This window comes from Chanodichthys erythropterus, chromosome 4, assembly GCF_024489055.1.
Source record: "Chanodichthys erythropterus isolate Z2021 chromosome 4, ASM2448905v1, whole genome shotgun sequence".
NCBI lineage: Eukaryota > Metazoa > Chordata > Actinopteri > Cypriniformes > Xenocyprididae > Chanodichthys > Chanodichthys erythropterus.
This window is the reverse complement of record NC_090224.1, coordinates 2053937-2080182: the sequence shown is the minus strand read 5'-3', so window position 1 is coordinate 2080182 and position 26246 is coordinate 2053937. Positions and strand designations below refer to the sequence as shown.

Sequence of the window (26246 nt, the reverse complement as noted above, 5' to 3'; positions counted from 1 at the left end):
CATGGTTGCATAGCAACGACCGACGCCACGGGAGCGCAAGCGCTTTGGAAAGAAGAAGCGGTGCGGCCACGCCTTCCGCGCGTTTTTAGACGCGATATGTGAACGGCCCCTTTTCATAATTCTAAGTTCATGTTAAATTTAACATTTTTTTTTTCAGTGACAGACAGCCCTATTCAACTGTTAATTTGAATACAGAAGGTTTTTATTAAAATGTTATATTTATTTATTTTATTGAAATGTGATCTTGTATGTACAACAAGGAAAATTATTGAAATTTGTTAATGTTTTTTTAATAAATCTTGTTTGAATTTCAGTTTCATTTTGTTCAAAAAATAACTCCGTATCGAGATACGTACCGTATCGTGACCTGAGCGTATCGTTACACCCCTAATTGGCATGGGTATTACACTGGTATTACGATGTAAACATGTTTTATGAGGACATTTCATGTGTCTTCATATTTAAAATATTTTTAGTATGTTTTTAAAGCTGTTTTATTAAAAATGCAGACAGTTTTCTGTGATGAGTGTGTTTAGGGGTAAGGGTGGTGTAGAGGATAGAATGTACAGATTGTACAGTATAAAAACCATTACGCCTATGGAATGTCCTCACTAAGATAGCAAAACAAACCTGTGTGTGTGAGAGAGAGAGAGATACATCACACACCCCTAATTGACAAGATCAAAACAAGCGCTATTAAGTGTGCAAAATGGTGCCACTGATCTGTACTCTCTCTCTAAAACTCCCTACACTAAACCCCATATCATTGAACTAAAACATCAAAGCTGCTGTGTGTTCTCTATATTGCTTTATTAATCTCTCTTGCACTGTGCCGATGTATCAGAGCTGCTAAATTTACCCACAGGAGTTATTATATGGTGTGGAAGGCAAAGGGAGTAAACAAACTCATCACTTTTACACAAGGCCAACCAGTACTCTGCCTGCTCACTAAGACAATCCATTGAGACCCTGGCGCAGGTTCTGAAATGCATCAATAACCCTGTTTCCAGCACACTGCTAGCACAGGGCACTCTTCAGTAAACAGTAGACAAATAAAGTGCTTTATTATACACACTACAGGAGCGTTTGGGAGCACGTCTCTTGAGTCTGTGTGTCTTTGACCTCTACTGAGGTTTGATGAAGTATGCTCTTAGATCTTCTCATCTACTCGGATTCTTGGCTTAGACATTGCTCTAGTTCTCTAGATACAAATAGCCACTAGGCAGTACATATGTAGGCATTTCCCATCATGCATCTGCTTTCCCAGCGAGAGCAATCTAGGTCATGGAGGATGTCTCTTGTGATCCAAACGGCATGTAGGCTCTTCATCACAGTCTTAAACTGAGAGTCCTATACAGACCTATACAAGAGGTTGACTATGGGAAAAACAGTTTTTTCACAGTTCATTTAAGCAGACTGGAGATGTCTTTATTATTTAGAGAGGACAAAGAATAGGTGCTCTTCTTCCACTCCCTCCAGGCACACTGGGTGTGCCAAATATTTTGTCCTCTCATATTAGATATGAGATGGTATGTAAATATATCCGTGCAGCACACCACTGCTGTTAAGTTATTGACACTTTAGAACATTGAGAATGAAATGGGACATGCTTGATGTTAAAACGCTTTTAGATGCAATAACCCGCAAAAAAAGAACCACAAAAGCATGCAGTCCAGAATTCAGTTCTTTTGCACTTATTTTGCTTGAATGGTCAAAGACACAGAATAATGTCAAAATGCCCGCACTGGTGAGTATTCCGTTTTGTCTTAAATGAAAGGTTAATGTTGTGATTGACAACATAATTATCCTTTGTGATGCTCATGCCCTCAAATAGATGTCAAACGAGTGTGATTTATTTTGTGACAAGCAAACATTTTTCCCCATCAGTTTGAGGCAGTTTAGGGCAGTAATAACTTTAATTTGGCTTGATTCTTTTATCAATGTTGCAAACATCTATCTCAGCTTGTTTAAATTAACAAATAAAACTAAGAATTTTAAGTTCCATGTTCTGTCATCTATTTTTCATTTACTGCTCCTGTTGATTTAGGATTTTGCCATGGTATAATTTTAGTATTGTTATCGAGATATTTTAGTCAGGTACTGTATTGAAGTCTTAATTTTGGGATCTTCACAACACTATTCTTGATCACTCACTGCACACCCGTTTAGTCCCTGAGGTGTAATCTGGAGGGTTTTACATACGAAGAGTGGAGGAAAAAAGCAAATTTACAAAATATAGGATCATGATGTAATGTACAGCTCTAAACTTATGCTGAACTCAACCACACCCTGCTGTGAGTTTGCCGTTTACTCCTCATTTGGCTGTTTCCATGGCTGTCAGCCAATTGCAGCCCAGGCAGCTTAGCGGCTGTAGCTACACTATAACAATGCCAACATCAGCATGGGGAGAAGGTGTAAGGGCTTCAGCATGCAGGAAACTGAACCTAACATCCTTTGTTTGAAAGCTGCTGTGGATCTAATCATGCTTTCAACAGCATACAATTAAGGCTATAATTTAAATCAATAAGTAGAAAATGAATGGTGTGGTGCCTAAAAGCTAGTTTTGCAATTAAGCTAAAAGCAAACCAATCAAGTATTCTAACAAACAGCTTGTAAAAAGGCAAATTAGGTACAGTAGACACTCCACATTTGTTACGGTGTAAAAATTTGCATTCAAAATCCAGTCATTTCAAAAGGAATTCTTGCGACTGGAATTTCCCTGCATATATTTTACATAGGGTTCAAGTTAGTCATGTGAATTTGCTGCATTGACCAACAGAAAGCTTCTTGATTTGAAAATAACTTCTGTGTGAGCAAAAAATGTTGTCTGTGAAATTTCATCCAAATTTCACTAAGGTAACTGCACCTTTATACTGTTGAAGGTTTGCCTTTTAAATGTCTTGGAAAAGACCTGGGACAATGTGTGCATTTAATGGCCATATCAATAGTTAAAGAAACTAAACTTCTGTTTAAAACAACATTACAATCATAAACCACTCACAAAAGCACAGTGGAGCCCGAAGTATACTTCTCTTGCCCATGTTCCGTTCCACTTCGTAGACGGTCTTTACATAATTTTCATTATTAGTCTAGAGATGCACAATTAATGGTTAAAAGATCGCAATCTTGATTCAAACACCCACTCAATTCACTGACAAGCAAAATCACAACAGAACATTGAAGTCTGCTTTCATACTGCCGCAGACCCAGACAGAGAGCAGTTGTCATGTATAGGAATAAAACAGCTTCGCAAACAGTCTTTTCAACCACATAGTATCATTATTTCTGTGTTACAGTCTTTTCAACCACATAGTATCATTATTTCTGTTACAATAATTCAAATCATCACAGAAGAACTGGGATAAAAGTTTATAGTTCGGATATAAACACTGATGTCTACAAAAGTGATAAAAATAGAGCAAATTACATTTTGAAAGTAACTTGATGCTTCAAATAAAGATTGTATCAATCACACTGTTAGGCTAATAGGGGCTGAGAAATGACTGTTTAAAATGTGTTTGTCATTGAATCATTCATTCCAGAGATTCTTACAAAAATGCTTATTCATCCAGTAATGGAAAAAGTGACATCTTTAAAAGTGAGTCTTTGAATCATTCATTCAAACCATTTTTTTTTTTTTTTATAAAATTCAACATTTTTAAATAGACTGCAACAATTAACATTTTTTCAGAACCTAGTAAATTACATGCCATTTTGTTTAGTTGTCTGTTAAGAATTGTGATCTCTATTTTAAAAGAAAAAAATTGTGAATGTTAATTTAACCTGAATTGTGCAGCTCTATTACAGTCCACTAATGTCCATGCACGACTGTGTGCAGCTCGATTTTTTTGTCCATGTGGGCTTGTGCATGGTCAACACATGTGCGTGTGATTTTAGCACTTGAAAAGAAAGGTCCACTAGGTCATCAATCTGTCTGCATGGTCAGTGGAGTATACTTTGAAAGGCTTGTGCGCTCAACTGCGTGATACAGAACATGAAAAAAGTATATGCCTTGAGAGTCCTCCTATCTGCTGCCTAATGTTGAAGAGGACAGGTCCTCCAAAAATAATGCGTTTTTTTACTTCATAGGCAAGCATTAGGATACTGAGGCCATGTCAACACTAATACGTTTTTGTTTGAAAATGCATCTTCTCTCCATTTTGGCTTTCCGTCCACACCGAGACAGTGTGAAAATGCATTGTTCGCATTATAAGCTAAAACAAAGGTATTTGAAAACGATGATGCATGTTTAGTCATGTGACGCATATTGTACTCCTAGATGTCTATAATTATACCGAGCCTACATTTTTGTGTCTGTTATTACTGTAACAGTGTTGCTCAAGATAAATGCTCCTTTATAAAAACTTCTAATTAAATTTCTGCAAAGATGACAGAGAATTTATTCACATTTGCTGTCCTGCGCAGCAAAACATGACAGTTGCATTTTAAACCATGCAAGTTTGAGCGCCACCTGGACGCAACTGTGAGTGATCGTATGCTAATAAAATCGTGCCAGAAGAATAGCATGATAAACTTATATCTGCTCTCTCTGCATCATCTTGTGAGCTTTTAGTATGTTTTACGCATACGCAATAAGGGGATTTAAGCATTTTCAGAGGTTTCAATGTGGATGATCAACTTTTGGAAAAAGGATAGTGTGGATGGGTAGAGTTTTTAAATGAAAATTCTGTTTTCAAATGAAAATTCTGTTTTCAAATGTCTCCGGATTAATGTAGACGTATTAGGCTCCCTCCCACAAATCATTAATAACAATATTGCCTCAAAAATCCACTTATACCTACAAGAAAGGCTGGAACACACTTTTTCTCTCTATAATCCAAATCAGTACAATCACATTTTAATGTTGTTTTGTTTAGTTGCAACCAATCAAATTCCTTCTGTGCTACAGCAAAACCTGATCTTATCCAGATGTCAAAGGACTGCAATCATAACTAGCCATCTGTGTTTACTACTAAAACATTCTGCTTGAGAACTGGCCACATCAGGGAGGAAGACATAAATATGTGCATATATGCATGGTGCTTGGGTACCATTGTATGCATAATTATTATTGCATTTTGATTTGTCAGTGGAATTAAAAAACATACAAGTGGGACCTGATAATGCCCTCCAAACTTGAGAGAGAAATGGCATCGTTTACTCCAATTACACAACCAAGATTTGACTTGCACCTGATCACCATGAGGCTTTTTCTAGATAAGGTAAGCATTGTAGGTAGTGATTACTTATGCTGCGATAAACTAATAATTACTCAGATGATCCACATCTGTAGAGGAAGCAGCAAAAGGAAATCAAGGTCAAAAAATACTATTTTGTTGATAAACGTAAAACCTTGTGGGTTAAATGTGCTCAACAAAGTTAACGTTTAATGATACAATGCTTCCTTTAGAGTTAATATGTGATCTCAGAGTAATTCACCTGCCAGGTCTTTGAGGTTGTGACAACCCAATGATTTTCTGTGAAGCAGTTTTGAAACAAATGAAATTATGAAAAGCGCAAAACAAATAAAAATGACCTGATGTACTAAAAGTCTTAGTAAACAATAATTTCAATGTTTTTTTTATTTCATAAAAGGAATTGTTCAAAGTGGAAATAAAAAGAAGCAATAAAGTCATGAATAAATAAACATCAATTGCAGCATATATATACCATATCTACTCCAATTTTGAGACCCTTTAAGAATTGAGGAAGGGAAACAAAATGCCAATAATGGCTTAGCATTACTGGAAGCTATTGAGGCATTAGGCTGAAAAGAAAGGGAAAAAATGTTCTCTTAATGAGCAACAGCGCATTAACATCATAAAACTAATAGCTGCCATTAGTACACAGAAAGCATGGAAAAAAGTTCCTCAACAGAGGATGAACAAAAGCCTTGTCACACCAAAGTTCTAACCAATCTATTTTGACACTGTTCTGTGATAATAATAAAAAAAAAAACTCAATGTTTTCAATCTCAAACAGAGGTATTGTATTTAAAAAGTAACAAACAGCACAGCATGAGGTACAGACAATGTTCTTGCATGGAGGATATTTCCATCCACAGCCCATTAACAGCTTTCTCAAAAGTAACCCATTATGGATCCCCCGGCATGGCTCTAGGAACTAGGAAGCCCACAATGCCTCTCTCAACAAATCAAGCTTCACACCACTGTCATTAAAGTGTTATGAACCAAGATACTGTATGTACTTTCTGCAGTGGAGCGAGTTGCTTTTCAAAAAAAGCTATAAACAAAGTAAATGTAGTGATGGGGGCTCAAATTTTCAACTACATTGCTATAAGAATCTAATTGATTCCTCACCACATGAACCATAATAATATGGTAAGTTATGTAAAGAAATAATTGCTTTGTTTTGACTCACTGCTGACAAAATAAGAGAATACTCACAGGCATCATCTTTGCTTGTGTCAGAGGAACATCTGGTCTTCAGCCTTTCACAACATCCACAAGGTCCAACCCGAGATCACAGCCCTCTGTACAGCAAAAGAACAACTTCACTTGCACTATCACTGACACATGAATGTCCACCACAACACCAACAAATACAGGCCAAACAGGCCAGGGCTCTGTACATCGTGTTATTTTACTTTAATTAAACCATTTGACGTGATACGCAGCTGGTCATCACATTAATCTCCGTTAGCGGAGTAAAAAAAAAAAAAAAAATTAAAGAGAATCTTTAAAAGAAACTAGCTAAACTGGAATATCAGCTGGTTGTGTGTGTAGAAATTGCATTTGTTGGGTGTTTCTATACACCCACTGAGAGCACGCAACTCATCCTCTCCTCACTCTGAATAACTTATATATCGTTGTATTATAACTCAAAACAAAAGGTTTAATCCAGCTCTATCAATGTTCGTCATATTTAAAGGCGTTTATTTTAAGGAGTTTTCCTCTGTCCGCTTAACCAGTTCTCACATCTGTTAGCCAGTTAGCACCGACACAAAAACATCAATAAATGTTAAGAAACATACATCTGCGGTGGTTAAAACTACATTATACTCACGTGTCACGTGTACACATATGCCATAATCTTTTAGAAATGATACATGAGGTGTTCCTCGTATCCTTGAGCCACGGAGTATCGATTAACTCGCGAGATTGCTAAAATAGTTAGCCTGCTAGCCGAAGCCAGGTAAAACACTCCAATACGTAAAACGAATGGAAAACGAAATCAGAAGACGCTTATTCCTTTAAATGCAGTCAGATATTGGCATAATACGTTTTAAAGAACGAAAACAAAAGCAATACAATCGAAACGGCTGAGGCGAATACAAGCTGCTCGCGCTTGTTGTGTTAAATGATGGCACGCGCAGAGCTGGAATGACAGGAATGTGGAGCATAGTGACTTATGGATGTTTTTATCTATAGTCATTAAAATATCTAAGTGATAAAAATCAAAAAAGGAATAATACGCCCTTAGTTAATCATTTGAGTCACATTAATTGGTAAGAAGTTGGTTATTTTTTTAAATTGACATTACAGGTGTTCAATGATAAATTCAAAGCAACATATGGCAAATGTTCAATACTTTGACCCATTCATTCAGTAGTTTTCAATCATAAATATTGTCAATGTGTCATTTTAAATGATGTGCTTATATATCAGAGAAAGGGTTAAAGGAACTCAAATGTGTCATTTAGATGTAGATTAAAAAAAATATCAGATGTGCTGGACAGTCCTCAAACACCCACTACTGATCAGAAACAAGAACTACATATTAACTACAAAACATGACATAAAATGTGATTTTATGTCACAAGCAAAATATTGTCGATATTTTCAGTTGGAATTTAGCATTAGCTCAAAGAAGAGATTGATTTGTGTCTGCCCTACAAAACAAATGTTATTCAAGGACTGAAGCCATTAAAAAAAAAAAAAAAAAAAACATTTGGCAGGACTTTTTTTAATAGTTTAATTTCATAAGTTAACAATCAAACAGTTTCATGTTTGCCGATATCAGCTTCCTGCAAAACAGAGGGAAAGACTACAAGGCAGTGAGTTATCCATATTGTGATCCAAATCAAGCATTTTATTGATTCCATAAAACAAAATACAGATATCCAGGTGAAGTTCTTCAGGGGGAGATTTACAGAAAAGACATGGGGAATGACGCTCTCCGGTGGTCCAATCAGTGGGCGGGTTCTGAGAGAAAAGAAAAGTCATGAAAGTTTCTACATTGTCCCATAAATAAGCATTTTAAACAAAGCGTCATGCTATCGTTTAAACCCTTTCTGTTTGTTGTTGTTTTTTTATATTTAAAAAAAGGGAAAACTATTACAATATTTGAGGAACGTTTAAACTTTTTCATGTTTCACCAGAGTTTGAGTCACAAAACATGAATTAAAACATTAATACTTACTTGACTGCACTGCTTTCTTCTTTCCTGCAAAACAGTAATGCTATTATTAATACTTTAACAAGAAATTTTGCAAGCTCTTAAAATTAAAATTGTTGCCTTGTACACAACACAAGAAATTTTGTTTCTGAATATATTATGTAACAAACTGTCTATCAACATGGGCCCAGGTCATCATATAATTATGACCAGTTGTGCATATAATGGTTACATGATACATAATATAATTATATGTTTTGGCATAAATAATGTTTACATAGTACATAATCATATTGTGTACCATAAAATAAATAAGGGTTCATGCCATGTTGACAGTACACTCTTAAAAATAAAGTTTTCAAAGGAGGTTTTTCATAGTGATGCCATAGAAGAACCATTTGTGTTCTCCTAAATGAGTGTGAATAACACTTTAAAAATATAAATAACATTTTTCCATTATAAAAAACATTTTGAATGGAAAGGTTCTATGGATGTTAAAAGTTCTTCATGGAACCATAGATGCAAATTAATAACCTTTATTTTTAAGAATGTATATACACTTCTAACACTTGATCTCTCACCTCCATATGAAAGTTTGTAGTACATGAAAGTCATGATCCCTACACCAACCCACATCTCCTGGTATGCCTTGGTGTAGTAGGGGGCCACCTTAGTCCACCAGCCAGCGAATGCACCACCTGCCATCTAGTGATCAAAACATAAAGATGCATGAACATTTGTCTAGAAGGCTTCAAACATGTGTACCATTACCAAACATATGTTTGAATGTGCAATAGTGTAATATATGCCATAAAAATAGTGTTATAAAAAAATAGAGTAACATGGCACAAACAGTACTTTCAAGGACATAAAGCATTCAATGACCAACTGAAATGAAAACTATTAGAATAAAAAATACGGAGTATTTAAGACACAACAAGAGCAAAAGAGCAAAAACATTCTCAGTACATCACTGTCAGATTAAAACGAGTTCATGCCAAGCTAGATTCAATATGAAGTTAACTGGAATTGCGTAAAAAAAAAAAACAACAGCACTTTTCACCGTCCAATATAGAGGCAAGCTGAGACTAGACAAAATATTTGCCTCGATTCATGTGTGCTATTCAGTTGTCAAGCTTGCGGAGAGACTTGGTTGCCGAAGTTGATTCATTTAAGGCGCTCAGCAAGGCCTTGTCATATATAGTCCAATAAACGTAAAAAGTAATGGTTTAAACGACAGTGGCGCTTCTTGAAATGGTCAGTGATTATTTAAACAATTACAACTGAAATCATATAGCATTTATGATAATAAAATGTACTCACCTCTAAGATATAAGTGCACTGGACCACTGAGAGAAGGTCACTGTTCTGCGCTAGCTCAATGGGAGATGTAGCGGAAGATCTCTTCAGGTTTCCGCTTTGGAATTAAAAGCCCCGGTATCAAAATAAAAGTCCGTAAGTAACGAATGCATTTTTGTAACACTTCGATTTATTTCTCGTTGTCCTTATAGTGTCTCTTTTAGATAGAACTTTTGGATTTTTAATTGGATGAACATGTAATGAAATTTTAGATGTTAGAAAATGTAAGACCACACAATCTCTTAATTTGTTTTGAAAGTCAACATATAGGGGTGAATTCAGGGTGACTGGGACACTTTTTGCCATTGAGATGACTTGGAAAAAGTGTCCCAATCAACCTAAATAAATAGATAGATAGATAGATAGATAGATAGATAGATAGATAGATAGATAGATGATAGATAGATAGATAGATAGATAGATAGATAGATAGATAGATAGATAGATAGATAGATAGATAGATAGATAGATAGATAGATAGATAGATAGATAGATAGATAGATAGATAGATAGATAGATAGATAGATAGATTTAGCTTTTTAAATTTAGATTTAGATAGAACAAGCATTCTTTGTGTTTTGGGATATTTGCTGAAAGAGTGTGAGACAAATAATGAGGCCTTACAATAAAAAAATCAAATTATGTTTTGTTGAAATTTAATTGTGCAGACATTTCAATAGCAATGTACATAATGAAGAGATCAACAAAGCTTGCAGGCTTCAGAAGCAAAGAATTCATTGCATTTTGGAGACAATTTTACAAAATCACAACAACAAAATCATTAGCAGAAAATGTGATTAAAGACAATATTTGGTATTGCATCTGCAGGCCATTGTGTTATTTATTCGATCACAGCCTCCATTCTAGAAGAGAACTTCACTTTTCTGGCCCAACAGTTATTTAGCAGTCAAGAGTAAATAACACTGCTAAGATGGAAGCTTTATGATCAGCCCTCTCATTGTAAACAATTACCAAACCTATACTTTGTCTGCCACACTCAGTCCATGCTACATGAAAACACACAGTTCTGTTACTACATGGACAAGCAGAGAATATTAGATCATATATCTGTTATGTAAAAAGCATGGGAGAGGTGAGAGTGCTAGGTAGTTCATGGGTACATGCAGAAAGCAGGACCACTGATGCGCAAAGGCAGTGGTGCAATCCTCTCCCCTCAGGCTAATCTCTGCTCTCTAATCCAGAAATATAACTCTGAAAAAATGACAGATTATGCTGGATATCTGGGTTGACTGCTCTGGGTGTATGTGCTTATGTGTGTGCTACTTTCAGTTTGATCAGTCATTAGCTATAGACCCTGGAAAGCTAAAGCACTTTTTTTTTATTAGAAACACAAATGCAAAAGCAATTCTAAAGTCAGACTATAACATTAAAGGAATAGTTCTAATAACATTAAAGGATGATAATGAAAGTTCTGTCATTTAATCTGTATGCTGTTATTTTAATGCTTTTATTTTGTATATTAAGCAGGAAAATGTAAAGGTTTTTGAAGAATCACAATGCAGTTCTTGAAAAAAAAAGTTGGCAAAATAACAAAAAACAACCAAAAAACACCATAAAAAGTATTTAAAAAGTAGTCTGACTATATATTAACAATAATAGCAACAGCAATAACAAAAATTATTATTTATAATTATGTATTCAAAATTATTATTATGAATATTGTTGGTGATTTTTTTTTTTTTTTTTTTAAGTTTTTAAAGAACTAATTTAAAAAGTAGCTACTTTATATCATAAATATCTGGAGTTATCTTTCCTTCTTATTGATCAGTTACAAAAAGTTTATGGCTCATCTTCCAAGTTTAAACATCACATCATCTTCATGTTAATCACTTTTAATCAGTCTAATTGACTTAAAATGCAGCGCAGGATTAGATTTCTTTTTTTTTTTTTTTTGTTACAAATGTAGATCTGTGTCTGAGAACTAGGGAACTTGCAAAGAGGAAAGACATAGAAAGTGGCTATATGGACTTTTAAACCCGATCTCATGAGAAAACTGAATTATTTAATGAGGAGGCAATATCATATGAATTTGTACAATGTGATTCGTATGATTTTTAGGAAAATGTAAGCTTGAAGGACCACCCCTAATCCTAACCATCAATGGGGGGTAAACAGAAATGGATGAATGGATGAATGAGATTGTAACAAATTCTTACAAATTAGCCAGCAATTTGCCAAAACCACAGACCAGGGTGTGAATTAGTTTTTTTGGGTTTTAATATCATCCCTGCACCACTCTATTGCCATAAGAATGTGTTGGATGGTTCTACCGTTGTCTCACAATGTGGTGCTGTAGGCCTCATAAGCGAACGGATGGCAAAAGGGCAAACTCCAATCTCTGCGGATAGAGTAGGGGCAGGCAGCACGCAAATGTTTATCCACATAACTAGAAATAGTAGGAATTTCCTCCCTGTGCTTCCCTGACTCCTCAGACAAAGCATTAGACGCATTTCCAGCCATGTGATTTCTATCATTACTCTCTGTAGTAGGACTGGGAACAGAAAGAATGTTTGGTGGAGCTGAAGGGACTGGACGTCTCTGCATGCCATCTTCCTGTCTCCTCAGGAAGTCCCTAAGAACTTGCTTGAAGACACCCACCAGTTCCCAGGGAGGGATGTCATTGTGGGCCAAAAGATCATGGAGCCTAGATGGAGCACAAAAATAGTATTAAAGCAGTATCACGTGAGCACTGTCATCACAGCGGTGTTGATATTTAGAAAAACAGCATGATTGCGAGTGAATACTGTTTTTATACGGAGCCCTGCAAATGACATGCAGGGGGGGAAAAACAAGATATCATGGCTACAAATTTGTTTCTTCAACTTATTCATTGATTCATTTTAGGTAAATTGTGGACAGGATTTAAATTAAAGGTGCCCTAGAACTTTAAAAAAAAAAAAGATGTAATATAAGTCTAAGTTGTCCCCTGAATGTGTCTGTGAAGTTTCAGCTCAAAATACACCATAGATTTTTTTTAATTCATTTTTTTAACTGCCTATTTTGGGGCATCATTGTAAACGAGCCGATTCAGGGCTACTGGCCCTTTAATTCTCGTGCTCCACGCCCACGGAGCTCACGCTTGCCTTGAACAGTGCATAAACAAAGTTTACACAGCTAATATAACCCTCAAATGGATCTTTACAAAGTGTTCGACATGCATGCGGCATGTATGCGTCGGATTATGTGAGTATTGTATACTGTTATATTGTTTACATTGATTCTGTATGAGTTTGAGGCTATGCTCTGTGGCTAACGGCTAATGCTACACTATTGGAGAGATTTATAAAGAATGAAGATGTGTTTATGCATTAAACAGACTGCAAGTGTTTAAAAAAGAAAATAGCGACGGCTCTCTTGTCTCCGTGAATACAGTAAGAAACGATGGTAACTTTAACCACATTTAACAGTACATTAGCAACATGCTAACGAAACATTTAGAAAGACAATTTACAAATATCACTAAAAATATCATGATATCATGGATCATGTCAGTTATTATTGCTCCATCTGCCATTTTTCACTATTGTTCTTGCTTGCTTACCTAGTCTGATGATTCAGCTGTGCAGATCCAGACGTTATTGCCTGCCCTTGTCTAATGCCTTTCATAATGTTGGGAACATGGGCTGGCATATGCAAATATTGGGGGCGTACACCCCGACTGTTACATAACAGTCGGTGTTATGTTGAGATTCGCCTGTTCTTCGGAGGTCTTTTAAACAAATTAGATTTATATAAGTAGGAGGAAACAATGGAGTTTGAGACTCACTGTATGTCATTTCCATGTACTGAACTCTTGTTATTTGACTATGCCAAGATAAATTCAATTTTTCATTCGAGGGCACCTTTAAAATAAATGACCTAAATGAAAACAGGAAATATAAAACATTTCAAGGGACAGGTCGCTTTGGTTAGTGTGTTTGAACAAATCTTTTAAGTAAATGATTCAAATGACATACTCATAAAGATAGTAATTTGTCACCAACTACTGGCACAATGATGTAAACTGAGCATTTGAAGAAGCATTTTAGAAAAATGGCTGAAAAAAATACGCAGAAATGAAAGCTAACATGCAAGGCAAAAGTGAGAGAACTCGTTTTACCTGGAAAGCACAATGGAAGTGTGTGAGGGTGGGATGCGACCACAGAGGCGCTCTAGCTGGCGGTGTTCGGAAGCAGGTATAAGGGCAAGTAGGCTTGGGTATGCTGGGGGGTGACGGTATCCCAGAATGCCACGGGAGATGCAGTACTGGAACTCCTCTTCTTGAACCTGAAGTGCTCTTTGCTCCAGCTGCCAAAGCATCTCACGCAGCAACATCCGACCTGGGCCCCCATGTGTCACACATCCATTTGTGTGGGGCCAACCTATGAAAGGCAAGGCTGGGCTGCAGAGTAGGAGCAATAAGAAAGTATGTTGCTGTAACTAGTGGATAAAATGCTGTATACCGAAGTGGCTTTCTCCTATGATCATACTCTGCAAATGAAATGTGACTGTTCATAAAGAGCTTGGTCTTCAGTGGACAGTCTTTCACACTGTATCACATCAAGTTCTGTGGTCCACATCCTGAACTGGCAGTTTAGTTACTTCAGCAACATACAGTTCCCTCCTTCAAGCTAATGCTAACAACATCTACAGGACAGTCATGTTACTTATTTTTCCACCAGAAGATATATAACATTGCTTATTACCCATCATAATCAGTGATAAACAACTGAGTCATGTTGAGAAAGGATCAGCGAGCACTTTTGTTTAAAAAGGCATGCTAAAAAATGCTAGCCGATTTGATGGTCAGGCATAAAATGCACTTCACAAATGCACATCAATTTAGCGTAGTACTACAATGCGCTTGATGTTTGCAGGCAAATTTCAAACTGTGCCCATTTAAAAAAAACTAAGCAGATATATGCTATATGCTTGTTGTGTTTTGGAAGATGGCTGGTTTCTAGCTGGTCCAAGCTGTTTATTAAAAGGTAAACTGAAAAAAAACATTAAAAAAAAGGTCATCTTGTTCCAACTGTAGCTGGTTTGTTGGTGGTCCAAGATGGTCTACCAGCTTGAACCAGCTAATCACCAGCTTAAACTAACTAAAACAGCAGGGTCCATGACCTAAAAAAGATGTCAAAACTTGTATGGAATAAACATAGAAATAGATATAAACAGTGATCTGAGAAAGACAATGAACTGTTGAGAAGATAGATATACATGAATTGAATGGACAGGTACACAAGGGACAAAAAGCAGGGCAAAACTGTAAAGTTGAAAATAGAAACAGGGAGAGACAGACAGAGAGGGGACAGGTGGAACAGAATTTACAGGAAAGGAACATAACCACCAAAGGATTCACAGAGAATATGGGTTAAGGCAAAGAAAAGAATAGAAAAATGACAATAAATGGCATTTAAACTGATATTTTTACCTTGTGGGTCTTGGTTGAGGTCCATGATGCCTTGACTCCATCTGATACCATCAAATTGCACCAGGTTATGCAAATAAAATACGTACAGTAAATGAAGCCAGACTGTCAGATTTACAATGAGAGGATAATGACAATATTGGGTAAAGATGGACAGATAATAAGGAAAAAAAACAACCTAAAGAACTAACAATTCTGGTAGAAGAGTGTAAGAGAAACTAAAATAATGCATTTGAACAAGAAGAATGACTGACAAGCAAAATAAGGAGAAAAGCAAAGACAGAGGAGAGAGTGACATGCAGCAGTGTGTGGACGACTGTGCCGGGCAAAGTTGAGATGAAGAATGTGACTCTCTCTCCTGCCCGCCGCAAACTGCCTTCTGTCTCTCTGCTCTGATAACCCAGCCCACTCTGACTCGCATGCCCTCAAACATGCATGAACACACACACATACACACACACCGAATTTTCATGTTTTATGGGGACATTCCATTGACATAATGATTTTTATACTGTGTACAAGCTGTATAATCTGTCCCCTAACCCTAACCATCAAAGAAAACTTTCTGAATTTTTAAATGTCCGAAAAACATCACTTTTCCTCAGGGGAACCGAAAACATGTTCCTAAAAGAACAATGATTTTCGGACATTTTGTCCCTATAATGTAGGGTATACCTGATCCACACACACACACACACACACACACACACACACACACACACACACACACACACACACACACACACACACACACACACACACACACACACACACACACACACACACACACACACACACAGGTTTGTTTTGCTATCAAAGTGAGGACATTCCATAGGTGTAATGTTTTTTATACTGTAGAAACTGTACATTCTATCCCCCTACTTTACCCCATATAACCTACCCATCACAGAAAACATTCTGCATTTTTACATTTTTAATAAAACATTGTTTAGTATGTTTTTAAAGCAATTTTAAATATGAGGACGCATGAAATGTCCTCATATTTCATGTTTATGTCGTAACACCAGTGTAATATCCATGTCATTATACAAATTTGTGTCCTCATAAATCACAAAAACGTGAACACGCACACACACACACTGGGTTTCCATGTTTTATGGGGATTTTCCATAGACATTTGTATGTTGTACAAACTGTATATTCTAACCCTAACCCTAAACACAACCCTAACAGAAAACTTTATGCATTTTAGGATTTCAAAAACATCTGTATGATTTACAAGCTGTTTTCCTCATGAGGACTATAAAAAATGTCCCGATAACGTAGGGTTTTACCAGGAACACACACACAAACACATACCATTTTATCTCATATACAGTAACAGCAATAACACTCATAACACAATACTGACAGATATGGTTTGAAGTATGCATCCTGCTTCCCATCTTTCATTGTACTCTCATATATCTTGTGGTCTTAAATTCAGCCTCACACCTCAAAACTTGCTTAGGGCAAATCATTCCAGGCTTCTTGTTTTCAACAGTAAAACATTTAATTCAATGTGGCAGTCGGAGTAAAATTATATGAAAAAATGCACCCTCTGCCAGCATGTAATGTGACCCAGTGCCAAAGGGAATTATGTCAGCATACAAGGTAACAAAAAGAGAGTTCTTGGTCTGCTCAACAATGTGACACACAGATGAATAATCCTGTATTTTTGGGAGAAAGATAACAATTCTGTCATATTTAATCATAAGTTTATTAAATAATTACAAACATGGATTCATTCTGCATTTTTTCAAGGTAATTGTAAAAGAACCAATCATTTTCTTAGAGATCCTTTGTACCTCAATAAATAACTGCTTTTTTGTGTCTTACACTTTACATTTGACTGGAATACATGGTCATATGTTTTCTTTGACATAAGTTATCCAGCAAAATGTGAATCTTAGAGTTTTAAAAAATTGCTTACACACTAAAAGTGGTACTTGAGGCCCATTCACTGAAACCATTCACTCATATAATCTTCAGACCAAGTTTGCAAAACTGCAAGCACATTACATGCTCAGTTTGCAATTGTACAACAAACTTTTTGAAAAATGCTAAACAGTTAGAAACATCCCTTACAAATCAAAACTCAATGTTTTCATAAAGAAATACTTGCATTTCTGCTTATAGTGTAAATATACCTACTTTGATTACTTAGAAATCAAAACTCAATGTTTTGAGAAACAAATAAATTTTTCACCTTTGCATTTCTGTTTATTTTGTAAATATATACTGAATATGCATGTGAAGTCACTTTTAGCTCTATAGCACTTTATATAATACAGATTGTTTAAAAGCAGCTTCACAATAGTAAGAAATTCAAATTCTGCTGTAAAGCAGCTCTAACAAGCCAATAGTGTCATTATTCAGCTTAAGTCAGTTCAGTGTTGATTCAGTTCAGTTCAATAACTGTAAAGTTAATCTATTGTGCATACATATTGTATATACAGTGTATTTATGCACATACACGAGTGCTATGACAAACTCCTGTGCACTCCACTGCATACTGAACAAGCAAAAGACACAAGAGAGTAGTATTTTACATTTTGCACATCCGTGTGTAATGTGGTGTGTATATGGCTAATCATTTGATGGTTTATGTGTAGAGCTACCTTGCAAAAACACCACTTTTAGAAGAGTTTTGAATTAAGTGTTTGCTTTTGCATGATGTGTGTGTGTTTTGTGTGTAAAGTTTTGAACTGTACAGATGACATCTAATGTAGGACTGTATAATGACATCTAATTTGAAGAATTCAGGCCAGACTCCAGAATCTCATTAAAGAGTTTACTGATGGCAAAGTAGTGGTTTTTATGAGATGAAGCGGATTTCTCATTAAAAGAGTTTGCGTTCTGTATGTCTTTGCATCACATGCCATGATGTGATGCACATGGTGTTGACGTTATAAATGTTGATTGGTCACATGGAGAAAGTTCAATAGCCTTTTGAAGAGTAAGCAATTAAAAAAAACTGTAATAAGACAAATAAATCAATCATAGTAACCTACACTGCATTCACTACATTTGGTATGGCCATGGTACACAGGCCCGGATTAAGAACACATTGGGCCCTGAGGCTATAGCAACACCAAGGGCCCCCTTTCATATGATTGCCAAGCCACAGTGTCTTGTACCACAAGAATTTTTTTTTTTATTGTTATTATTTTTATATTTTTACAAATTTCATTTTATCAAATCATTTTATATAAGCACAAGCACACTAAATATTCCATGCTATTTTACATATTTTAAAATATATTTAACATATAAAATATTTAACATATTTTGAAATTGTATTGCATATATTGCTGAAACAATAATTCTTTCCTCTTATTAACACAAAATAAACTATTTTGAAGAACGTGGGTAACCAAACAGTTGATGGTCCCCAGTGATTTCCACATTTTATATATATTTTTTTCCTACTATGGAAATGAATGGGGACCAGCAACTGTTTGGTTACCCACATTCTTCAAAATAGTTTATTTTGTGTTCAACAGAAGAAAGAAACTCATTCAGGTTGAAAACAACTTGAAAGTGAGTATGATGACAGGATTTTAATTTTTGGGGTGAACTATCCCTTTAAGGACAAGGGTCCGCATGCTAACTATTAGGATGCTGTCACTTTAAGACGTGCACGCGTCCCATTTTCTCAACTCTCTTCAGACATAACCAACTTTGTTTATGTAAACCTTTTGTGTATTTGACAGTATTATAGCGCAATCAGACGTGAAACATGAAGTCCAGTAGTCAGGTGCTGTTTGACAGGCTTAAGTGTGTGTGCACGCTTCGGGTGTATGGGGTCAGAAAAAGCGCATCTCAGAACAGCACACGAATGACATGTTTAACTGGCAGGGCTTTAAAGCACATGCAAATAAAGAACTTTTGTGATTGCGAATAAGTGCAGTGTCCCGTGAGTAACTCTACCGCTGTGTTAACATGTGATGTGAATGTGTCGAGGTCGAGTTGTACGGATGCGGCACCAGAACTGCAACTGATAGAATGTGCTTCAAGGGCAGATAGTGGAGACAAGTCACTCGACATTGGTGTTCGTCAAAAAACAGTAGGAAAGTTAATTCGGGATTTTTACACGGGTGATGATGATGAGAGAAAAACACTGACATTGTGAATTCAAACGGCAATAAAATCAATCGACTCGTAAACTGTAAATGTTGAAAACACCTTACGTTTTCATGAGAAACAATTACTATCCGAATAGGGCTTAACTCGTTATAAGAATAATAACTTGCTGCAGCTGCTATCTCACCTTCTTCAGCGTGTAAAGCACACAGATCGGCGACGGTGTCGGTGGGTGAAGATAATTGTGAGCTGCCGCTGCGCGCGGGGTCTTCCACTGGCTCGGATGTTTTATGTGAACCGAAGAAGTTAGTTTTGGTATTTTTGCTGTAAGATTTGCATCCCTTTTTCTCCCTTTCAAGCTTATTTTTCCTTTTTTGCGCACCACTTTTTTAATCATTTGAACACCAGCGAGGCTGAAAAAGCAATAAAGGCCAATTTTCTAGTCTACATGCGATAGCATAACGCAAAGAGGCGTTTCCCGATGTCATGGCACGAATTGTAAAGTGATTTTGATTGGACGATGATTTATCAGTCAGGCACATTTTCCAATCATTTTTTCTTGTTATTTTATTAGACACAAATCAACCACCTATGACTTGTCAATCTCATTTCCTACAGCCAATCAGGGGCCCCCTCTACCCGCGGGCCCTGGGGCTTCAGCCCCACCTAGCCCTTATGTTAATCCGGCCCTGATGGTACAGTATGTCCATATTTATGTGGATGAGAATCATTTGTGCTGTTCATCACAGATTGCAGTTGGTGTCCATATGGAGGCCTCTGGGAAGGCTGCAGGCTGTATGGTCTTCTGAGACTCATAATCAGAGCTCAGCACCTGGTTCTGGTTCTGGGTCAGGTCAGGGTAAAGCACCAGACTGCTGGCTACACCACCTGCCCTGTGTACATGCCATAATCCCATCTAGATTACATGTGTAATACTAAAGTATTGACAACTATTATAGCAGAAACATTAAAGGGATAGTTCACCCAAAATGAAAATTTGATGTTTATCTGCTTACCCCCAGGGCATCCAAGATGTAGATGACTTTTTTAACGAGCATCACCTGGGAGGCGCACCGGCCTTGAGTCTCTCACGGAGGAGCTCCGGGAGCATAAAAGGAGGAGTGATGACCTTGAAGGACGAGAGAGGACCAGGCCTGGACTTTATTTTATGTTTTATTATGTTTGTGTGGCCGGCAGACGTCCGCGAGGGTCTGCCGGCATTACTTTCGTTTTGTTCTTTGTTTATTTTGAATTAAAGTTTTGTTGAACGTTCGCCGGTTCCCGCCTCCTTCTTCCCGTATATACAAACTGTGTTACAAAAATATTGAGAATAAAGTCATTAAATTACAAGAAAAAAGTTATTAAATTATGACAACAAACAAATTTGTTCTCGTATAGTGGGTACAGAAAGTATTCAGACCCCCTTAAATTTTTCACTCTTTGTTATATTGCAGCCATTTGCTAAAATCATTTAAGGTCTTTTTTTTCCTTATTAATGTACACACAGCACCCCATATTGACAGAAAAACACAGAATTGTTGACATCTTTGCAGATTTATTAAAAAAGAAAAACTGAAATATCACATGGTCCTAAGTATTCAGACCCTTTGCTGTGACACTCATATATTTAACTCAGGTGCTGTCCATTTCTTCGGTTCATCCTTGAGATGGTTCTACACCTTCATTTGAGTCCAGCTGTGTTTGATTATACTGATTGGACTTGATTAGGAAAGCCACACACCTGTCTATATAAGACCTTACAGCTCACAGTGCATGTCAGAGCAAATGAGAATCATGAGGTCAAAGGAACTGCCTGAAGAGCTCAGAGACAGAACTGTGGCAAGGCACAGATCTGGCCAAGGTTACAAAAAAAATTCTGCTGCACTTAATGTTCCTAAGAGCACAGTGGCCTCCATAATCCTTAAATGGAAGACGTTTGGGACGACCAGAACCCTTCCTAGAGCTGGCCGTCCGGCCAAACTGAGCTATCGGGGTAGAAGAGCCGTGGTGAGAGAGGTAAAGAAGAACCCAAAGATCACTGTGGCTGAGCTTCAGAGATGCAGTCGGGAGATGGAAGAAAGTTGTAGAAAGTCAACCAACACTGCAGCCCTCCACCAATCGGGGCTTTATGGCAGAGTGGCCCGACAGAAGCCTCTCCTCAGTGCAAGACACATGAAAGCCTGCATGGAGTTTGCTAAAAAACACCTGAAGGACTCCAAGATGGTGAGAAATAAGATTCTCTGGTCTGATGAGATCAAGACAGAACTTTTTGGCCTTAATTCTAAGCGGTATGTGTGGAGAAAACCAGGCACTGCTCATCACCTGTCCAATACAGTCCCAACAGTGAAGCATGGTGGTGGCAGCATCAAGCTGTGGGGGTGTTTTTCAGCTGCAGGAACAGGACGACTGGTTGCAATCAAGGGAAAGATGAATGCGGCCAAGTACAGGGATATCCTGGACGAAAACCTTCTCCAGAGTGCTCAGGACCTCAAACTGGGCCGAAGGTTTACCTTCCAACAAGACAATGACCCTAAGCACACAGCTAAAATAACGAAGGAATGGCTTCACAACAACTCTGTGACTGTTCTTGAATGGCCCAGCCAGTGCCCTGACTTAAACCCATGAGCATCTCTGGAGAGACCTAAAAATGGCTGTCCACCAACGTTTACCATCCAACCTGACAGAACTGGAGAGAATCTGCAAGGAGGAATGGCAGAGGATCCCCAAATCCAGGTGTGAAAAACTTGTTGCATCTTTCCCAAAAAGATGCATGGCTGTATTAGATCAAAAGGGTGCTTCTAATATATACTGAGCAAAGGGTCTGAATACTTAGGACCATGTGATATTTCAGTTTTTCTTTTTTAATAAATCTGCAAAAATGTCAACAATTCTGTGTTTTTCTGTCAATATGGGGTGCTGTGTGTACATTAATGAGGAAAAAAAATGAACTTAAATGATTTTAGCAAATGGCTGCAATATAACAAAGAGCGAAAAATTTAAGGGGGTCTGAATACTTTCCGTGTCCACTGTAATTTAATGACTTTTTTCTCGTAATTTAATGACTTGATTCTCAACATTTTATCCCGACTTTTTTCTCGAAATTTAACAAGTTTATTCTCAACATTTTATTTTGACTTTTTTCTTGAAATTTAACAACTTTAATCTCAAGATGGCTTTATTTTTTTATTATTGCTTGGCCCTAATCCTCTTCCATATAATAATAATTATATGGCAGCTATAATTATATCTAAATAAAATAAAACAAATAAATAATAAAATAAATAGATTTAAAATAAATTGTTTTATTTTGTAGGGTAATATGGAAGAGAAAACTGTCCTTAAAACAAATTCTTGAAGTCATCCTTCATCACTGCATATTGTGTTAGTGTTATTTTTCCATTCCCAGTTCCCAAAATGAAAGAGATGTGTGCATGAGTACATGCGTGTGAGTTGCAATACAATTTGTAGCGCTCCCTCACAGCCTAAGTATGAAAAAGTAAACCATTGCAGCAAAACATTTCATATCAGATCATTGTCGAGTTTATTCCTCTATCGCAGACTCAGACCTTAGGACATGACATCACCTGATGTCCAATTGTTTCTGTCTACCATGTCATGTCATATTATTATTAAGACTCACAGTCTTGCTACAGTTCACCTTATTCCTCTGTCTAAAAACAAAACACTTGGGCCGAGTTTTGGAATAGCTGCTTAATACTTGCTGCAGATGAGTTTTCAAACACAAAACTAATTCCATATTTATTCAGCACTGTTTGAACTCATTTTTAATCATGACCTATGTACCTTTTGTACGAAGGGAGAAAGAAATACACTGGAAATGGCATAGGACTTTTCACTGCCCTCACTAAAAACTCTCTGTACCCAGAGGAGATTCAGGCCGCCAGTGCAGTCAGTCTCAAGTCGTCAGACGGGGTAAATGTAGCAGCCCTGTCTCACATACCCACACAGAAAGAGGCTAATTGTGAGTGTCAGTCTGTGTTCTGAGGTGGGTGATGTCATTGCCACTGGCAGGGTGTCTGTGCAGGCACAGTGATAATTTGGAACATGGCTGGTGTGCACATGTCGATACACCAGAGGGCAGTGTGCATACTTACATAAAGATGAGCTTTATGATTTATATTTTAAATGCTCTCAATAAGTAAATTAAACTGGATGAATTAGAAAAATGCAGCATTTAATCATGCTTTGATCGCATTTTCTGATGTTTTTCATCAGCCAAAGCTTACCGCACATACGCTTTTAACAAGCCATTTTGTCTCCCTAAGTTTAAATGTTATGCCCGTGCAAGCTATTGTGACATGATATTGCTTATACACTACATGAAATAAGTATAAAAGAGTATATTCTAAAGAACTTACCAGGAATTATGAATAATGCCTCTAATCTTCAATCGTTCTCGCTCTGCTCCAGTCAAATGGATTTCAAAACTGCATGAAGAGATACAGATGCAGAAAGTGCCTAGATATTAAAGCGTTATGTTATCCCTGCTCATTATCACACAATACAAGATTACTTGTCAAATAAATAAACTTGAAATTATTTTGGTTCACATGTAGAGATTGCAGAGTGATATGTGACCCAGTAAAAATTACTTCCAATAATCCTTAAGTGTTAGTTCACATGCCCTTATGTTGCTCCAAACCGGTATGGGTTTCTTCTTTCTGTTGAACATAAAAGAAGATATTTTGAAGAATGTTGGTAACCAAACTGTTTGCTCGGTGCCCATTGACTGCAATTGTATGGATAAAACAACAACAACGAGACATTTCTCAGAATGTCTTCTTTTAGTTTCAAAAGCAGAATGTCAAATTTGGAATGAAATGAGGGTGAGTAAATGATGACAGAAATCGAATCTTTCATTGAAGTAAAAGAATTGAAAGTGGGGGGGAAATCACATTATGAAATAAATGGTATTCTCCAAAACACGTTGGCCACAATTATTGGCACCCTTTTATTCAGTACTTTTTGAAATCTCCTTTTGCCAAGATATCATCTCCTAGTTTTCTCCTATAATGCCTGATGAGTTTGGAGAACACCTGACAAGAGATCAGAGACCATGTTGGTGCTTCTTCTCTTCAGTTCACGCCACTCATTTTCTTTAGGGTTCAGGTCAGGGGACTGGGATGGCCATGGCAGAAGCTTCATTTTGTGCTCAGTGACACATTTTTGTGTTGGTTTTGATGTTTGTTTTGGATCATTGTCCTGATGGAAGCTCCTCCAACCATGGCCCATTATTGGATTTCTAGCAGAAGCGGCCAGTGTTTGATTTTTTTTATCTGTTGGTATTTCATAGAATCCATGAAGCCATGTATCTGAACAAGATGTCCAGGACCTCCAGCAGAAAAATAGGCCCACAACATTAAAGATCCAACAGTATATTTAACCGTGGGCATGGGGTACTTTTTATCCATGTGTGCACCAAATCCATCTGGTGGGTTTGCTGCCAAAAAGCTCTTTTTTTAGTTTCATCTGACCATAGAAGTCGGTCCCATTTGAAGTTCCAGTCTTGCCTAACAACTGAATATGCTGGAGATTGATTCTGGATGAGAGCAGAGGATTTTTCTTGAAACCCTCCCGAACAACTTGTGGAGATGTAGGTGCTGTTTGATCTTTTTTTTTTTTTTTAAGGCTTTCTGAGACTCAAGACTCAACTAATCTCTGCAATTCTTCAGCTGTGATCCTTGGAGAGTCTTTGGCCACTCAAACTTTCCTCCTCACCATGCATTAGGACGATTTAGACACACATCCTCTTCCAGGCAGATTTTTTTTAACATCTTTAGTTGATTGGAACTTCCTAATTATTGCCCTCCTGTGGAAATGGGGATTTTCAATACAGAGTTTTACAGAGTTCAATATAGACTTTGGAGTAGGGTAATGAATGATAACTTGACTTTCCTTTTGTTATAGATGTAGGAGATTGTGGATGGGAAGATAGATGAGAGGATGAGCGCACACACCTCCTCAGGACAGCGGTGAGTATGCTGGTCATCCTTGTTTCCTCAGAGGGGCAGACAGAAGACACTGGAGACATGTAGGAAGGGGAGATATGCTGGGGACATATGGTTGAGATGAATGCAGGAGATCAATGCTGGAGATAAATGCTGGAAATCAGGTAAGTAGTCCACTATGTATAAACATTACTGGACAATCTGGGGAGACGAGGTGTATGCTTTTATGTGGTGCTATTGACTAGGGTGATGAGTAACAGATGCCGGCGATGGCTGAAAGAGTGCAGGTGAGATCAAGGAGGGAAAATGTAGTGCAGAAATGGTGACAGAGCGGATGACCGTGACAGTACTCCCCCCTCCCGGAAGGGGTTCTGGGTAAACAGGGTGGCTAAGAAGCTTCCTGGGTGGTACCAGTGACCAGGGAGGTGCCAGCTGCTTAGAAGACCAGGGAGGTGCCAGCTGTACAGGTGACCAGGGAGGTGCAGGCTGCTCAGGGGACCAGGAAGGTGCTGGCTGTGCAGGAGACCAGAGGCTGCATTTACACTGCGATTTTTTGGCCAGCGTGTTTACACTCACTTTAGACGCGACTGGTATCCGATAACTGTGTTTACATTAATTCCCGCCCAAATTGATTGTCATTGATAGCTTTGCATGCACATGTTATACCCTCGGGTTTTGAATGGCCGTACTATTAAAATGATTTATATATTTCACGTAGAGTGGCCATGTTAACCTGCCAGAATGGATAAGTTAACGGCTGCCAGTGTCATGAATGTTTTGCAGCACGAATTCTGAATGAATATAGACTGGAAAATAAAGTTTTTTTGCATTTGTTATTTTATCTACAGTCGTTAAATCTAGAATTCTGAAGGGAAATAAAGTAGCAGGTAAGATTACATTTATTTGAATGAATGATAATGAGAGAGCGAGTGAAGGAGAGAGCGCACACGAGAGAGAGAGCTTAGCCAGTGAAGCTTTTGGTTTATTAAAATAATAATACAAAAAACACACACAGCGGTTTCTTTTAAATTAACCGGGCAGAG

At 37.4% G+C, this 26246-nt stretch overlaps 3 protein-coding genes across 5 annotated transcripts in view; all 3 read right to left on the bottom strand.

Annotated features, from left to right (window-relative positions):
- ppp1r13bb (protein phosphatase 1, regulatory subunit 13Bb) overlaps positions 1-7366 on the bottom strand; it is a 79520-nt gene extending 72154 nt beyond the window's left edge. For 2 of the 3 annotated variants that reach the window (XM_067383607.1, XM_067383609.1), the window contains exons 1-2: positions 7027-7364; positions 6408-6493 (exon numbers count right to left, since the gene is read on the bottom strand). In XM_067383607.1, the coding sequence (XP_067239708.1) occupies positions 6408-6416 (9 nt within the window). In that variant the 5' untranslated portion in view covers positions 6417-6493; positions 7027-7364. Of the gene's footprint in view, positions 1-6407; positions 6494-7026 lie in introns of all 3 variants that reach the window. The other variant, XM_067383608.1, reaches the window with a different exon arrangement.
- Positions 7367-7905: 539 nt separating this feature from the next.
- On the bottom strand, positions 7906-9770 carry atp5mj (ATP synthase membrane subunit j). The gene is made up of 4 exons (XM_067382950.1): positions 9682-9770; positions 8940-9063; positions 8383-8406; positions 7906-8165 (listed from the first exon to the last, which is right to left on the bottom strand). The coding sequence occupies exons 2-4, from the start codon at positions 9061-9063 to the stop codon at positions 8152-8154; spliced, it is 162 nt and encodes a 53-aa protein (XP_067239051.1). The 5' UTR covers positions 9682-9770; the 3' UTR covers positions 7906-8151.
- Positions 9771-11757: 1987 nt separating this feature from the next.
- Positions 11758-15192, bottom strand: rd3l (RD3 like). The gene is made up of 3 exons (XM_067382949.1): positions 15152-15192; positions 13838-14119; positions 11758-12382 (listed from the first exon to the last, which is right to left on the bottom strand). The coding sequence occupies exons 1-3, from the start codon at positions 15190-15192 to the stop codon at positions 12016-12018; spliced, it is 690 nt and encodes a 229-aa protein (XP_067239050.1). The 3' UTR covers positions 11758-12015.
- Between the last annotated feature and the right edge of the window lie 11054 nt (positions 15193-26246).